Genomic DNA, 16,407 nt, shown 5'->3' with positions numbered 1-16,407 from the left:
TATATAATTACCACCAAACAATGATACAAATTGTTATCCTCGCAACATAATATACGTGATTTGATTTAGTTCAATAACGTGACTGACACAAAACCCACAGACTCGCAAATTACAACCCATAAAATGACGATAAAACCGACATCGTCGCTTGATTAAGTGGTTCTTACAGTCTGCCTTGCTATTGTTCAGACGCAGTCAGCTGACGGTTGTGACACGTGACCGGTAGTCCTGAGCAGCTGTACTGTTTACAAAAAAGAAAATGATGACAGGAAAATGTCTCAAGTTTGTGGTTCAACTAGACGCTTACTTGTGAATGATCGCATTTGGTCCAAAAAGTAGAAGTCTCCTGGGCGAAGATGGCGGAGAACTCCTTTACCTCCGCCCTCGAAGTGGCTCTTCTGCCAGCCAAGCAGCATTGGCGGGAGGTGGGCGATATTCTCAAGGCTCAGCTTGCCCCCGTCGGCGGCGCTTTGCTCGGCTGCCTGGAGCTCGATGGGACGATGGCGTTATGGGAACCGGGCGACGAGGAAGCAGCTCCGATGAAGCTGGACGGAAACTACCAGGAGTGAGTCCGCTTACCTTGATCGCAGTAGTTATTAAAACGCGACGAAGCTTATTATAATGCATTTTAAAGTAATCATTCGCGCTTACAAACTTCTGCAAAATAGAAAAAAAAAATCAATCTTAATACTCACACATAACGGGAAACTAGGCTAGCAAAATTGAGCATAGAAGTCACTATTATGGGCTTCCAGAGCAATAACCTCTTTAACTTGTACAAACAAATATCTACAGAGTAATTAAAAATAAACTTCAAATTCTCTTATAGGGTCTTGAAAGTATATTGGGAAAAAATCGAGTACTGTAGTATTAATAGTAGATGGGCAAAATTTCATATCTCAATATTCATGCGGGTATCTCCTTATTGATATTATAAAATCAAAATGACACATGTTCTTGTTTGTTCCTCTAGCTTTACCTGGGAGGATGCTGCGAGTGGTTGCCCCGGAGGAGGCGCAGCCAGGCGCCTACTGGCCGTGGGTTCCGGCTGCGAGTTGAGGATTCTGGAGGTTGACGCTAGAAGTGGAACTGCACTCTCAGTGCGACTCGTTGGCGAGTGTCCTGTACAGCGCCTCTTGCAGGAGCAGAGTGAGTTCCCGGGTTAGTCCAGTGCAGGCACTAATAATAATGATTGCGCACCGATTACCGTTGTTGTTTTGGTGTGACCCGTTTTGACTAGAATCTGAACATTTTTATCTGGCGTTTGTTTTTAATGGTTTCATGCACAGCCCTCAAAGGCAGTAGAGCTTTCATGTTAAAGCATCACGTGCCATTCATTGTGCTTTTAGGTGTGTGTAGCCTGAAGGTGGCACGCGTGCTGTCGTTCGCGTCAGGTCACTGCCAAATGCTATTGGATGGCATCTGGCTGCTGCGGCTGGAGTGGTTTCCTGCGCAGGAAACAGCACAGGCTTTGAGCTGCTTCCGCCTGGGCCCAGTGGATGGCGGCGAACCTGTGGTCCAGTGTTGTGTGCGCCAACACGTTGCCTTCACCCTCAGCGAGAGTGGACTGATCTGTATCCTCAATGCACGTACATTGTTAGCAGGGCGATAATTCTGTGGGTTTTGCAAACAGTAAACTTCCAATAATGTCACAAAGCATATGTCAGAATGCATATTCCAACAACGCATCCGCTTGCTATTTTTGTTCCTAATTTTTTTTCAACGTGTTTGGTCGCACGCTGACATGCGCTGCTTATACTAACAAAATGGCTGTGAACAAAGAGGAGCGAGTTTACAAAAGCACAGTTAGCGACCTTTCCGAGCCCTCGCAAGTTTAATTCTCGCCAAGAAATGAAAGTAATGAGTGTCTCAGCTTCTTAACTGGGCATCTAGCCATCTATGATGTCATCGACGGCGTCCTCCTGGCTTCTGTGGATGTACCCGCCTATTTTGGCGCCGCCCCAATGGAGGAGACGGCTACGGCCGTCTCTTGGTCACGATTTCGCCTTGTGGAGGTGTCGGCTGACATGAGCACGGCCGTCGTCGTCACGCACAACAACGTCGCCGCCGCCATCGACCTCGACCACTACTTCAGGTATCTTTTTTTTCTTTTTTTATGGTCTTAGATTTTTATTTAACTGTTTTCAACGAAGTAATATAGAATTTATTTTATAGGTTAATTTAAATACATCAATATTTAATATTATTTTAATGTTAGTCGTATGTTTTGATATACTTTTTGACAGAACAGATATTTTTTTAATTTTTGTAGTATTTGTATCTATTTTGTAATGATTGTATTATTTTAAAGTATATTTTTTTATCTATAGGTATTTTATGTGATCATTACGAACAAATGGTTATTTAATAATGATATTTAAATATTCATATTTTTATATTGATCATACCTTTTTCTCAAAACAGATACGTTTTTTTGTACTTTTTACATACTTTGTCCTTTATTTTTAACGTAAGTTTTATTCCTTTATGATGATATGTCGTTATCATATTCCAAAAGGAGGAACCCTGATCACCTGCTGTGTCAGGCCACGCCCACCGGCCCACCACTGCGCCCCCTGCAACCCATCGATGAAGACAAAGTGACAAGCGCCAGCTGTAGCCTGGCTGCACTGGGACTCAACTTCAATGCTGACCGGTGAACTTCTGCTCTGATTGATTACTTTAGTTCTGCACATCAGCACGGCGGTTTAGTGGTTTGCACGTCTGCCTCACATTTCGAAGGTTCGGCGTCCCATACATGTAATATGTGGCCCAGTGCTTACAAATTCACGATAGCCTTTAATCTGTTTTCCTGGTAGCCACTCTGTCAAATCCGTGCCCAAACTCCGCTGGGATAGACCCCAGCCCACCTGTGACCCTAACAAGGATAAATGCTTTTGAAATGTAATTTCTCACTTCCCTTGTAGGTCTTGGGGCTTTCGTCTGGCATCCATGTACAACGCGGCACAGAAGGCTTCCTTGTCCTCATCACTCCAGCCGCTTACCACCTCCTGGTCTTCGTCGCTCCCCCGTCACGGGTCCAGCCAGCCCGCACCCCCTGCCCGCAGCAGGGTCCCACTAGGGGGCGCCAACGTCAGCTTCACCGTGCCGGAGTCGTCCGTCGCGTCTCTGCTGTCCGTCTGCGACTTCTCCGCTATGTTGGTGTTTGCTTCCCCTGGGAACGCGCAGACCACCGCCGTCCTGTGGGATTATACAACGGGAAATGTGAGCTACCACCAGGCGGACGGCCCGGCGGCGACAGTGGAACTGTGTGGACAGAAACATCATGCTGTGCTCCTTAAGAGTGAGTCTCTCGAATTGGACACCATTTGAGCATTCATTTCATATCCTTGTCCATGTACTAGAACGCTCTTTTTCATCGTTAATTAGAACAACTTTGGTATACAAGTGATGAGGAATGTTGGAGTACTGGCACATTGGAATTTTTTTTGAAAATCAATTACATCAGATTAAAAGATATTTTGATCAAATATGACGGCTATAAAAAGTAAAAAATGGGGTAAAATTTTAAAAAGTAATTAAAAGACATAAATATACCTTTTCAAAAACGTAGTCCCCGCCTCCCAAAGACGGATTTATACGTCTTAGCCTTTTTTTTTTTTTGCGTCATAACTCTGTGTTTGTATAGCATTAGGACAGAATATTCTGTTGGCCTCGCAAACTGAAACGATGGGATTGAGGGCTTTTCTCAAGCGAAAATGGCTGGGATTAAATGAGTTGAAAACGGCCAACTTAAAATCAAATAAAAATTTCTGCTTTTCTATTGTCCTTCGCAGAGTCAGGAATGTTCCAGATTTTGTTCTCTGTGTCGCAGCAGGAGCTCCTAAGCAGTTTGATGATGTTTGGCAGCGCCGCCACTGTGGATGCACTTTGCCACCTCAACACATGGGAGCGCTGCTCCATCCCTATCCACTCCCTGAAGGTAGAAGCCGGAGCCGGAGTCGACGTGGTCCATCTTGTGCGTTGTCGCCCACGTCGTCGTCCACCTTGTGTGTTGTCGTTATTGTGCAGGCAGGAGTTAAGAACCGGCAACTCGACACGGTGGACTTCTACCTGAAGAGTAAAGAAGACCTTCTGAAGACGCACAGCACCACCAGCTTCACAGAACGTACGACCCAACTGTCAATCAGCCACACTTTGGCAGTTGTTGTCGTCAATTGTCATGTTGACATTTGTCTTTCCCTTCGCACAGGAACCAAGACTTTGTCTCCCGCCTTGGACCTTCTGTGCGCCTCCATACGGGAATTGAGCAACGACGCTCAAAGCCGCCAGTTCTCGGAGCAGCTGCTCAACGTCACGCTGAACTTCGTCAACGCGCAGATACGCTACATGCTAACGCACATGAGCTGTAAGATGCCCCGCGCGCACACAGCAAGCCCAATGCTACATTAGCATTAGCACTGAGTGTGTGTGCGTTGTGCAGACGAGGACGAAGACGTGAGCGGCTGCGTAGACATTCTCAACGAGTACCTGATGGTGCTCAGAACCTTCATGAAGAAATATCCGTGGCCTACAGAGGATGCCGAAGATCACAAAGAACAAGCACCCATGGAGGAGGAGAAAGACGAGTGGGATGGGCTTCCCACAGAGGTGACTCCTCATTTGTTCTGTTCGAACTAGGAAGTGTGTGTCACATTTGACATACCCCTTTCACACTTTTATACCCTTTTCATACCAACATGTCCTCTATGAATTTCACACCCTTAACACTGACGCAATTTAAACACAGGTTAATATCCCATTTACACTAATTCCCCCTTTCAGGCGCGTTTATACCCCTTTCATATTGATTCTTGTCCCTTTCACACCGTCATATACCACTTTCACACCGACATACCCCTTTCATACTGACTTATACCACTGCCACAACAACATATGCTCATTTCATACTTACATATACCCCTTTCACGCCGTCATATACAACTTTATATTGCTATATACCCCTTTCACACAGATAAATACTCAATTTGCCTTTATTTACAGTATACCCTTTTCAGACTAACATTTACAAGATTCACACTGACTTATGCCCCTTTCACACTACATATGCTCCTTTCTCAACGACATATGCCCCTTTCACACTATGGAATACCCGGCACACCGATTAATGCCACTTTTACAAGGATTTATACCTCTTTTACTCCGAATAAGACCCCTTACACACTGACATACTCTTCCCATGCAATACCCCTCTCACACAAAGAGATTTATAACACTTTCACACTGACATGACTTTCACACTGATTTATACCCGCTTCATACTGACATGTACCTCCTTCCCATGGGCTCAAACATGTACTTTCACACATACCCCTTTCACATAACGCTTTCGTACCAATATCGACCCCTTTTACAGGAAGTTGTGCGCCTGTGCGTCCTGACCAATCAGATGCCCAGAGCTCAGGCGGTGTTCAGGCGTCAAGGCCTTCCTGAGGGGCGTCTTCCAGCCCTGAGGGCAATAGGCTTGCGTCTGGTCTTTTCATGTCTGCAGGGGCGTGACCTACCAACCGCCATCACACTCCTCACCAACATGGTGGGTGTCTCGACAAGAAATCTGTTTTGGCTCTGCCTCCAATGACGGCCATCTTGTTTTTGTCAGGGTTTCAATGTGAAGAAGGAACTGCATCGCATCTGCATCTACACACACGACAGGGACCTCAGGGACTTTGTGGTTAGTTGTCTACGTCCTGTCATGTACCCTCTTCACACCGACTCGTACCCTTGTGCTCTTTCACACGGACTTGGATCCCCTTTACACTGTCTTACACTTATTTGTACCCCTGTATCATGTTCCCCTTTTGACTTGTACATCTCTTGTAGTGTACCCTTTCACACTATCTTAATAACGCCGCTCTCCACAAGTCACCTAATTCCTTCTCCATTGTGAGCACCTCAAGTCACCTGCGTCTTTCTCAGGGGGAGGAGCTACGCAGACGGCATTATTTTTCCGAGGAGGAGCTAGGCAGTGTGGCATTCATTAAGGAAGCGGCACAGCAAGCCTCTCTGCCGCCTTGCCAGTATGCAGACGCTGCTTCAGATGGCAGGTGACCAATCCCGCTATTGCATGGTCGCCAGCCGTGGATACCATGGTAGTGTGACATCACATGTCAATCATCCAGGTCACTACAGTTGCTCCTGCAAGAGGAGGCAGCAGGAGGTGGGGATGTCCTGGAGGAAGTGCTGGGACAGGAAATATGTGAGCAGGAAGAGGCGGGGTTATGGCAGGAAGTGAGGCTGGATTGGGTGAAGAACTGGGAGCAGAGCAGCAGGACGGCCATCTTGTTGTCCAGACGCCAGCATGACGGTAAGAAAACATTTGTTGGAATGATGGGTTAACACGTCAGACTCACAGTTCACAGGTTCAGGTATCGACACCGGGCTCCGGCCTTTCTGTTTGGAATTTGCATGTTAGCTGAATTGAAAACCCTCAGCTGTCCAGAGTTACAAATTCTTATTTGTTTGGATGTGCTCTGACATCGACTGGCAACCCTATCCTTTGTTTAGAAACTGAATCTGCATCTCTGATGTGCTGCTTAGAGTTAAGCTGGTGTGCGGGTTCGGTGCTGTGGGGTCACATGACCTCATTCCACAATCACGCAGCCTTGGTGGCTTGGATGGAGAGCGACGAGGCCTCTGGCGCCGCCCGGTGGCCAAAGTTGACACCGGAAGTGGTCAACGGCAACACGCGCAGCAGTCGTTTCCTCAGGGAGGAAATCCTGGACACGCTTGCCAGGTGGGACACGTGTTCACCACCACCACCATGCTGCCAAACATGTTGAAGACTTTCTGTGTTGTTCCCATACTGAGATATATATATACTCCTTGTATATTTGCTTCTAACGCTTTCCCCGCATTAAAAAAAAAAAAAATTGGGGCCCCTTCCAAATTAACAAACGTAGCCCTTTTATAATCACGTTTGATTCTTTCCTGGTAACTTGTACCAATTTCACACAAACATGAACCATTTCATATTGACTTACCTCTTACACAATGACTGTTTGTACCGGTGTCACACTGCCATATATGCTTCTTGCAGACGTGGTGTATTCATCCCTGACGAGCTGTCTGACTTGGATCAACTTTTGTGGCGCGTGGCACAGGGCGGCTCTCTCATGTCGTCGTCGCCACCGCCCGTCCGTCGGCACCTGGGCCTGGACATCCATTCTCGGGTCATCAGTTGGTGTCTGGAGCGCCACCTGCAGTTCCTTCTCTACACCTACCTGGAGCACTACAGGTGCCCACATTTCAGACCTAATGGGGAGTTCATGCTAGGACACAATTCAAACAATTCTGTGAGTTACAGTGTTACTAGGATTTCTCCACAGCAAGGTAAAAGACTCATCAGCAATTTGATTTGACTTAGTATTAAATACAGGGTAAATGACTTTTTTTTTTCTTTTTTTTTTTACTTGTGTTTGTAATTGGAATTACTTTTGTCCAAAACATTTCAAGTGTGAGTAAAGAATGTTGTTTGTGGGCAGGTTGACTCCCAGGAACTGTCCTGTGCTGTCCAATGGAGGCCCGACTCACACGCAGCCCTGGTCAGACATGATGGTGAAAATGCAGGAGATCACCACGAACCTGACAGGTGTGAAACCACAGAGACAGTGGTGCCTCGAGATACGAGTTTAATCCATTCCATGAACATGGGTGTAACTCAAAACATTTGTATTTTAAATCTAGTACAGTCCGAACTAAGCCTGTTGCATCAATGAGGAAACGAAACGTCGTCAACCAGTTGCGATCAATCCAATCGCAGTAATTTGCCGCCTCGCCACTGGGCTGAATTGTGGAGCGGAAGCTCGTCAGTAAAAAGAAATGTATAATAATAATTTTAAAATCTGAAAATGTTTGAGTCGCACACATGCAAGTACGTGAAAAGTTGACTTGCACTGTGCCAAATTTGACCATTTCGTGGTCATTCTTCCCTTCTACTTTCTGTGTATCCTTCAGACCCGACATTGGTCCACCAGGCCAGTCTGACATGCGCTCAGGTTCTCCTACCAGGAAGTCCCCCATCCCTCAGCTCGCTTCTCCTGGAGGGTCACAGTCTGCTCGCCCTCGCCACTATTATGTTCGGCCCCGGGGGTATCGACCAGGTCAGCTTTGTGCCCACGACCCCCTTTTACGCTGACACACTGAGTTTTGGTCTACTTCCTGTTTGGCAGGTGGTGGCCCAAGGTGAAAGTCAGACCCGGGCGGAGTTCTCTGTGGACCCACAGCTGATGAAGATGGCACTGGCGGCTTACCCCAAACTGAAGGCGGCGCTGTTCCCGGCTGGACCGCGTGGGGCCAGCTCCTTCACAGATGTATCTGTATACCACCTTCTGCAGGTTAGACAGGGAAATAAATTGACACCATAAAGTAAATGCACACAAAATACAAATTCACAATAGGTGAAAAGAAACCATATTGAGAGCGGCCACGTAAGAACTTTAAACCCTTTTTAAAGTTTTTTTTAGCACCTGTTCTCACACTCGCTTGCACAGTTGTCCTGATAAGTGTGCTTGCTTATGTTTGCTATCTGTTTGTCACTTACAGTTTACTGAATTTGACACAGGCAAAGAAAAGGCAGGAGTCAATTGTATATTTAAATACTAAAATGTTCAAGAAGCCCACATAACAACAAAAGTCTGCTAGCTAAATGCTAACGTATAATAAATAGAACACCATATGCAGGCTAATAGAAATGCGCAAAGATTTTAGGGTAATTATAAACCTTTAGACAACTGCAATATTATAGCTGTATTGTGGTCAAAATAAAAAAAAATAATAAAAAAAGAATGTCATGTGTGTGGTTGTTGCAGGCGCTGCATCCTTTCGACCCGTGCCGACTGTTCGGCTGGCAGACGGGAAACTCACTGAACTCCGTCGGTATGTTGATTGACGCATGCAATATCCAATTATGCATCTGCTAGTTGACTTCCTGTCTGTGTTGTTGCCATAGAAACTACGGAGCTGCCTCATTTCTCCAGCCCGCACCTGGTGGAATCCTTCGCCCTGTTAGAGCGGCTGGACTTCCGTTATTACCTACAAAATGGCCGACCGTCTTTCGCCTTTGCCACCTTCCTGCTGCAGCAGCTGAATGGCTGCCATCACATCGGCCAAACGTGAGAACTGAACATCACACGCGCACAGTCACTGACCAGATCGGTCTTGGAACCGGTGTGACGGTGCGTGTATGTGTACATATTAGTCTGCAGCAGGCTCAGCAGCAGATTCACATTTTGGCAGTGCAGAGTTTCAACTTACCGTCGGTGGTGTCGGCGGCAGTTTGTTTCTGCGAGCTTCTCGGCCTCAACAGCCTCCAAATCAGAGTCGATGTTAAGGTCCTCAACACCATCTGGACGCACTGGAAACTCAAGCACACGCACAGTGGACAAACACAGCCTCTGCACACTCTGGGTAAAGACACTCTCACATGCACAAGCCCCCCCAACACACACACACACACACACCCACAGCTTGTATAAATACACACTATGATGTCAGTGTCTAAAGGTATCAAGCTGGTGGAGGCGGAGCCAGGAGCAGCAGAGGAGCTGATTGGCTACCTGGAAGCTGCCGTGAATGACAGCCTGGAAGTCAAACATGTCAACAGGTGAGCTTCTTCATCATGACCATCTTCATCGTTATCACATCGTCATCACATTAAGTTTTGTGTCGCCAGGAGTTCATGGGAGGCCGCTCAGGATTGGTCGTTGCCAGTGGAGTTTTGTCGTCTTCACGGACTTCCTCTTAGTTGTGTTTATCCCACCCACTGTGCGCGTGATGGACACTTCCTCAACTTACTGTTGTTTGTTCAACTGCATCACTTTACATCACAGCAGGTGACGTGTTGCACAACATTTCTACTTCTACTTCTCTCTGTTCATGTTTATGGAACCTGTCTGGTCACATATCTACTTTCTGTCTCATGACAAGTCTACTTCTTGTGTGGCCAGTTTGGCTCCCTGCTGCTCCAATTTAGCCCCGCCCTCCAGGACCACCTTCATATGGCATTTGGTGAGCTGCAGTTGTTCAATGGGGGGTCCTCGGAGTGCCCGCCGACATCCCGAGACCTCTTCCAGGTGCTGCTGCGTAGCCAGGAGGAGGCGGAGCCTAGCAGGTACCTGCTGCAGGAGGCGTTGAAGCATCGCAGCCCCTCATTGGCTGTGTTTGCTGCCTGTCAACAGGTGACCTTAGCCCCGCCTACCTTACACCACTAGTGTTAGCAGCATCACTCAACATGTGTGTTGATTGACAGGAGGCGGAGCTTGTGTCATGCCTGTGTGTGTGGCTTCTCACCGTCATCGATGACGCCACCGCCCAGGAGGTCGCCGCCAGCCTATCCGACGCCCCTCAGCCTCACCCGTGGACCTTGCACCACCTGTCAGTCCTATGGAGGACCTTCCTGGGTCGGGGCCTGCTCGGACCTCAAACCCTCCTCCGGGGGTTCCAGCTCTTTATGAGGGTGAACACCACCACATACACCCTGATAGTTACTTAATTGTGTGTGTGCGTGCATGTGTGTATGTTTTAATTGCTTGTGAGTTCGCGTCCATGTGTGCGTTCGCGTGTGAGTGTGTACATTTACACTGGACTTTTGTAAATAGTGACTGGCATCAGTGTCGGGTCCTGATGGTGCTTTTGTTATGCTGTTGCGCTGGTAGGACTGCCCCCTGCTGGACGTCCTCAACATGTTCCTGCTCTGCTACGACCACAAGAACTTCAACAAAGCCAAAAGCAAACTCCAAAGCTTCCACACCAGCATCACCAATGTCAGTAAACAGCACACACAACATGCACACACACGTGCACATGCATGCCTCATCTTCAGCATCGTCATCCATCACATTTCATCTTCCTCACTCATCTTCATCACACTACCTGATTATGATCTTGTTGTTTTGTTGTTCAGCTGAGCCTCAGCGGCGAGCCGCTTCCCGGTGGTGTGCCCCTGCAGTGGTTGTGTAGTGAGGCATGGTTTTTGCTCTTGCTCTTGTGCCAGCGTATGTGCTCACACTTTGAGCTGAGGCGCCTCCTGCAGGTCTTGGCAGATGAAAACATGATGAGCAAGGACAGCGGTGAGAGGACACACGACACGACATGACACAAACTATGGAGGAGGAGCCGACGGAGATTTAGGGGACTTCATTTATGTATGTGTAGGTCCGGACTTCAGGAAGCTGAGTCAGCTGAGTGACCTCCTGCACGGTTCAGGAGTGTGCGTGTCTCCCAAGTTGCTGCGGTGCAATTCGTCTTCTGTCCAGCAGGAGGAGTTCCAGGCCACAGTAGATGCTCTGCAGGCGAGAGGTTTCTACGCACAAGCTCGAAGCGTCGCTACCCTCGCACAACTTCCTGTGCAACGGCTGCTCATGTGTCAGGTGGTAACCTAATGCTTATACTTCCTGTCTCCTCACGTTCCTACTTTCTGTGCCGTCATGCTTCTACTGCCTGGCTCACCTTTTTTTTTTTTTTACTTCATGGGCCTCTTGACAAAGTTAACTCTAACCTATATGCCACCTTTCCTTAACCTTTGTTGGATAATGTCATCAGGTCAAGGAGAGAAGAATGACCGACTCCAAAATAAAGTGCATCACAGTAATCTAGCCTAGATGTAAAAAAGAAAACAGCAAGGGCCCCAAAACCGAACCCTGTGGAACACCATACGACAAAGGGGCAGAGCGGGACTCAGAGCAACCTAGGCGAACACAAAAATCCACTTTTCCTTACTGATGTCATCGTGTGGACTTTACGTGCAAAATGTTAGCTTCATTAAAAAAAAATGGTAAAACGATAAAGATACATTTTGGTGTTTTGGTAAAGGATCACTGATGATGTTTCTCATTGATTTTGGAACTGCCTAACCTCTAATAAATAATGGAAAAGTGTTTATTTTATTTCTGTTCCTTTCTTGTGTATCCATCTAGCTGGTCCAGGAGTTGGTGCTTCAGCGTTCTAAGCGTCAGTGGTCACGGCTCGAGAGTCGCATGTGCTTTTGGAAGAAGTGTCACCAGCAGCTTGAAGACGAGCGTGTGGATCCCGACGCAGCTTCCCGCTTCTTCCTGTCTCAGGCAGACTCGGCGCTGTCCGAGGCGTCGGCGGCCTCTGAATTTCAGTCAGAGCTGCTGGCGGTACGAGAAAGCTGTCTGCTGCTCGCTGTCGCCGCCCGCTGGTTGTCGTTGCACAATCCGGCTCCTGTGGAGCAGATACAAAACCTGGAGAAGAAGCTGTGGCTCGGCCGTATCCGACAGCATTCCCTGATGTTCGCCATCGAGAGGGAGAGCGTCTTCAACCTACTTCCGCCAGACGTCAACCAATACGACAGCCTCATGAAGGACTTTTCATTCTGCAACCTTCCCGAGCTTTGCACGGACGCGCTCCTCAGCCTCGAAGGACTTCCCGGCCCAGCTGAGGAGCATTTGGACGTGGATCCGCTCCTTGAGCCAATGGAGAAGAAGACGCTAGCGCTGCTACTGGATGCCACGTTGGACGCAGGCGGCATCCATGAAGTCAGCCGCGCCTGTCGATACTTCTCGCTCTATCATCCTGATCTTTGGCTGCTGCTGCGCTGCCGAGGCTTGGCATCCGGAGAACTCGCACCCCAAACGCTGGACGAGCCTGACGAGCCACCCAGGAGGCTCCTCCATGCCTGTGAGGAACACACAGTCTGCAACTAAGACAATCCGCCCGAGCTTGATCGCTGCACTCCTTGTTCACGGCCATCTGCAACTTTTTTACATTAGTAAAAATGTTTACGATAGTAACTAGTTTTCAGGAGTTGTTGACTGCATCTTCGCTACCTGATTGTCATCACAATGCATTCTTGTTTTGTCAGCGCCGTCTGTGAGCAGCTTGTCGTTTTTTGGGCTGCTTCCTCCTCTTCCTGAAGACGACGTCGCTGTCCAGTTGCAGAAGATGGCTGAGCAGTGTCGCCATGGCAACAACTACTGCAAACAAGTCCTCAGCCTCTACCAGCTCTCGAAGGTAGATGACATTGGCATCCATCCGTCACTCAATCAATCAATCAATCAGATGACCTTTAGGTGATGCTCTTGTACGAGTGGAAATGTGTTTGGATGGCAATCTGACCTGTCAATCACAAGACAGCACTGCCTTGAACCCACTTGACGTGATATTTAATCTTGGCCATGTTTGTTCGTGCGTGTTTAATTATGCATATTTGTGTGTGCATGTGTTGACAGGAGCTACAGTGTCCCTTCAGTGAGATGACCAGTGAGGATCCCAGCTGCGTTCTCGAAAAACTGCTGCTGTGCGATCATCCGGAACGCTTTCGGAACGCTCAAATGTTCATCCGAGCTCAAAGTTTCTCTGCCGATGTTGTAGCCGAGTTGGTGGCGGCCTCACTGGTGCGTGCCAAACAGGAGCAAGCGCACCAGATGCAAACCGGTGGGAGAAGAGCGAGTGATGGCTACGCTTACAACACCCACGTGGCTCTGTACATACATTTGACGCGGTATCTTTGTATGTACAGAGAGGCAGGTGATCCGACCATCAGAGGGTCAGGACTCACTGGTCCAGCTGATCACTTTGTGTGAGGATCCTAACCTGGTGGGACTCAAGGTTCTGGAGAAGCTGAAGAGCGTACCGCTCAGGGAGCTCAGCTGCAGTATGACAAACACACCCAGGCATACATTCACAGTTAATATTCACGGGCATAGAACACACAGAAATGTGTCCTCCTTAATTATTGGCACCCTTGGTTTAGATGTGTTAACAGCCTTAAAATTAATGAATAATAATTTATTGCAGAAGCATTCTGAAAATTGTAGAAGTGGTTCATTAGACTAAAGAATCAAGCTCTTCACGTGGCAATCTGAGTCCCCAGACCTCAACCCCATTGAAAACCATTGACGTGAGCGAAAGAGGACCGTGAAGAGGAGAGGCGCCCAGTCGAGGATGAATTGGAGAAATTGTTGACAAAAGGGAGTTATTTAGAAAGAAATTAATTTATTAGAAGGTAAAGAACACGTTTAACTAAGGGTGCCAATAATTATGGAGAGCCCTGTATATAGAAACCTAACACACACAGACACTAGATGTCCCCATCGACATATACTGTGCATACTTAATGCACACCCAGATACACACAAACTCATCCACATGTCACACTTAACAAATAGACAACGGTAAACACAAGCACATCTATATACTGTATTAACTCTTAACACACACACACACACACATGCACGTTTATACTATAGTGTGGACACACATATTTACACCCATTACACATACTGCATAGGCATGCACATGGACTTGTGTCATAGTTACCCATCTTGTTCTTGTTGTTTGTGTAGTCGTGGAGTTGCTAATCGTGGCCCACGACTGCTTCAGCGTGACGTGCAACATGGAAGGAATCGTCCGAGTGCTGCAGGCTGCCAGACACTTAAGCCACGCCTACCTGGCTCCCGGCGAGCACTACGGCCTCTTGGTGAGCGCTGACATCGGATCCTGTCCAAATGTCTCTTTATCTTCTAAAACAGGCACACGCTGCGGTTTTACACCTTGAGCGAGCCGCAGTAATTAGATGTTTTAGATATTGAACACACCACAGATGCTGGAGTTTCCAACAGCCTCTGTGGACGTTGAACTAACCGATGAAGTTTTCTTCCACTGCTGTTAAAGATGGTGAATGAACTGCAGACACTGAAGTAAGCAATGGTGCGTGCAGGTACGCGTGCTGACAGGAATTGGCAGATACAACGAGATGACGTACGTGTTTGACCTGCTGCATCAGAATCATCGCTTTGAGATGCTGCTCAGAAAGAAAGTGGACATGGACAGAGGACAAGTGCGCGCACACACACCACTCACATAGACAGACACTCACTGGTTTTGATGTCTCACCTGGGCTCGGCCACCGCAGAGCTCAAGTCTGAAGACGGCGCTGTTAGACTACATCAAGCGCTGCCTCCCTGCAGACAGCGAGAAGCACAACATGGTGGCGCTGTGTTTCAGCATGAGGCGCGAGATTGGCGAGAACCACGAGATGGCCGCCAGGACGCAGCTCAAGATCATCCAGTCTCAAGCCTGGGGTGAGAAGTTGAGAAGTTAATGACTACCATCAACTGTCCTCACAATTCATTTTTGTGTAAAGGTTGTTGACTACCCATAACTAGATGTTGCCAACTGTCTGACTTTCATGTTTGTCATCAGCAGTGTTGTCTCCAGAGCTCAAAAGTTCCCTATTCAAAGTTTTGTCTCTGCTCAAGGACGCCGCAGAGAGCTTCTCCAAGGTATCACCCCTCGCCATCGCCAACTTCCTGTCTGCCTGAAGGCCATGTTGATTGTGTGTATGTGTGTGTGTGACAGGACGCATGCGTGCATCAGGCAAGTCGCTGCGTGCGATTGGCCAAGCTGGTTACACTTCAGCTGCACTTCCTCAATCAAGGCTCCGCCCTCCGCTTGGTCAACTTGCAGCCTGCTGACATGATGGACGCCGCCATGGCACTGCCCAGGTGCTACCAGGTTCGTGACCGCCGTCATGTAGTCAACATGTCACATGACATGGGGCTTTAATGAAGATAGCAATAATGATGTCACGCATGCAAGGTGTTGGTGTTGTCGGAGGCGTACGGTTACAGTCCGGACTGGGCAGAGCTTGTGTACCAGAAGGCGGTCCTTCATGCAGACTTTGCTTACCTGGATGAGCTGAAGAGCCTCCGCCCTCTGACCTCTGGCCTCTTTGAGGACATTTTTAAGAAGTGCGTCACCACATCTTGAAATTTCACCCCAAAGTCCAATCTCAAACTTTTTGCCTTGCAATAATTCTATTTCCTGCCTAGTCATGTTTCGACTTCCTGCTTAGTCATTTATACATACCATAACATGGTTTTTGATTATGTCACTCGCTTGCGTTTCAGGCTGGATGGCGCCCCCAGTGGCGTAACGGCGAACATACGTCGCCTGCTGACGTACTGCGACGACATTTATCTACGCTACCGCCTGGCATACCAGCGACAACTCGACGATGTCACCAAGATGCTGCTGCAAGACGCAGCCGCCTCAAGCTACCTCAACGACGCCATCGGCGCACACTGACGCACTGATACATAACACAGATGCCAGGACAATGATGGCATGTTGTGACGTTACATTGTATAATATATGATGTCATAACGCTGCTATTAATGTGTCAAAAGCCATACATTGTGATGTCAATTGACTATAGTATGGTTTCATATTTTATGACATTATACACATTGATTCATAAAGACAGACTAGGCTGAATCATTGGTCTAAGACATCACGTTATCGTACAATACAATACCGTGTTAATAACCACTTTATACACCTTTTATTTTTTAAATAAAGTTGCAAATGGCTCTAAATGCTGAGTCACTCCAAAGTCTGGTGTCATCTTCTTTTGGGCGTGTTGAA

General features: G+C 47.7%; 1 protein-coding gene across 3 annotated transcripts; it reads left to right on the top strand.

The window, feature by feature from the left end:
- The first annotated feature begins 45 nt into the window (after positions 1-45).
- spg11 (SPG11 vesicle trafficking associated, spatacsin) lies at positions 46-16,369 on the top strand. Of its 3 annotated transcripts, none has more exons than XM_088298549.1 (40): positions 49-565; positions 974-1,149; positions 1,350-1,574; positions 1,894-2,095; positions 2,519-2,656; positions 2,928-3,304; positions 3,798-3,943; positions 4,033-4,129; positions 4,214-4,369; positions 4,445-4,611; positions 5,378-5,554; positions 5,621-5,692; positions 5,938-6,065; positions 6,141-6,325; positions 6,559-6,754; positions 7,058-7,255; positions 7,503-7,609; positions 7,975-8,120; positions 8,190-8,354; positions 8,829-8,895; positions 8,969-9,131; positions 9,218-9,426; positions 9,514-9,622; positions 9,692-9,851; positions 9,966-10,196; positions 10,268-10,474; positions 10,674-10,781; positions 10,922-11,087; positions 11,173-11,387; positions 11,934-12,657; positions 12,842-12,990; positions 13,209-13,413; positions 13,499-13,633; positions 14,325-14,458; positions 14,699-14,818; positions 14,894-15,062; positions 15,187-15,263; positions 15,340-15,495; positions 15,580-15,731; positions 15,891-16,369. In XM_088298549.1, the coding sequence occupies exons 1-40, from the start codon at positions 357-359 to the stop codon at positions 16,066-16,068; spliced, it is 7,101 nt and encodes a 2,366-aa protein (XP_088154675.1). In that variant the 5' UTR covers positions 49-356; the 3' UTR covers positions 16,069-16,369. The 3 variants fall into 3 exon arrangements, with proteins under 3 accessions (XP_088154672.1, XP_088154675.1, XP_088154674.1); XM_088298548.1 differs by having other exon boundaries at positions 974-1,161; XM_088298546.1 differs by having other exon boundaries at positions 46-565; positions 7,975-8,354; positions 15,184-15,263.
- Positions 16,370-16,407: the final 38 nt, after the last annotated feature.

Source organism: Idiotropiscis lumnitzeri, chromosome 6, assembly GCF_059441095.1.
Source record: "Idiotropiscis lumnitzeri isolate Australia: NSW breed Sydney's pygmy pipehorse chromosome 6, RoL_Ilum_1.0, whole genome shotgun sequence".
Classification (NCBI taxonomy): domain Eukaryota; kingdom Metazoa; phylum Chordata; class Actinopteri; order Syngnathiformes; family Syngnathidae; genus Idiotropiscis; species Idiotropiscis lumnitzeri.
Note: the sequence above shows the minus strand (reverse complement) of the source record. Positions and strands in the feature narration are given on the sequence as shown.

Coding starts and splice junctions, on each gene's coding strand:
- spg11 (XM_088298546.1), top strand. CDS start 357: ATGGCGGAGAACTCCTTTACCTCCGCCCTCGAAGTGGCTCTTCTGCCA. Junction 4,130..4,213: donor CACCACCAGCTTCACAGAAC/GTACGACCCAAC, acceptor CCCTTCGCACAG/GAACCAAGACTTTGTCTCCC. Junction 8,355..8,828: donor CTGTATACCACCTTCTGCAG/GTTAGACAGGGA, acceptor TGGTTGTTGCAG/GCGCTGCATCCTTTCGACCC.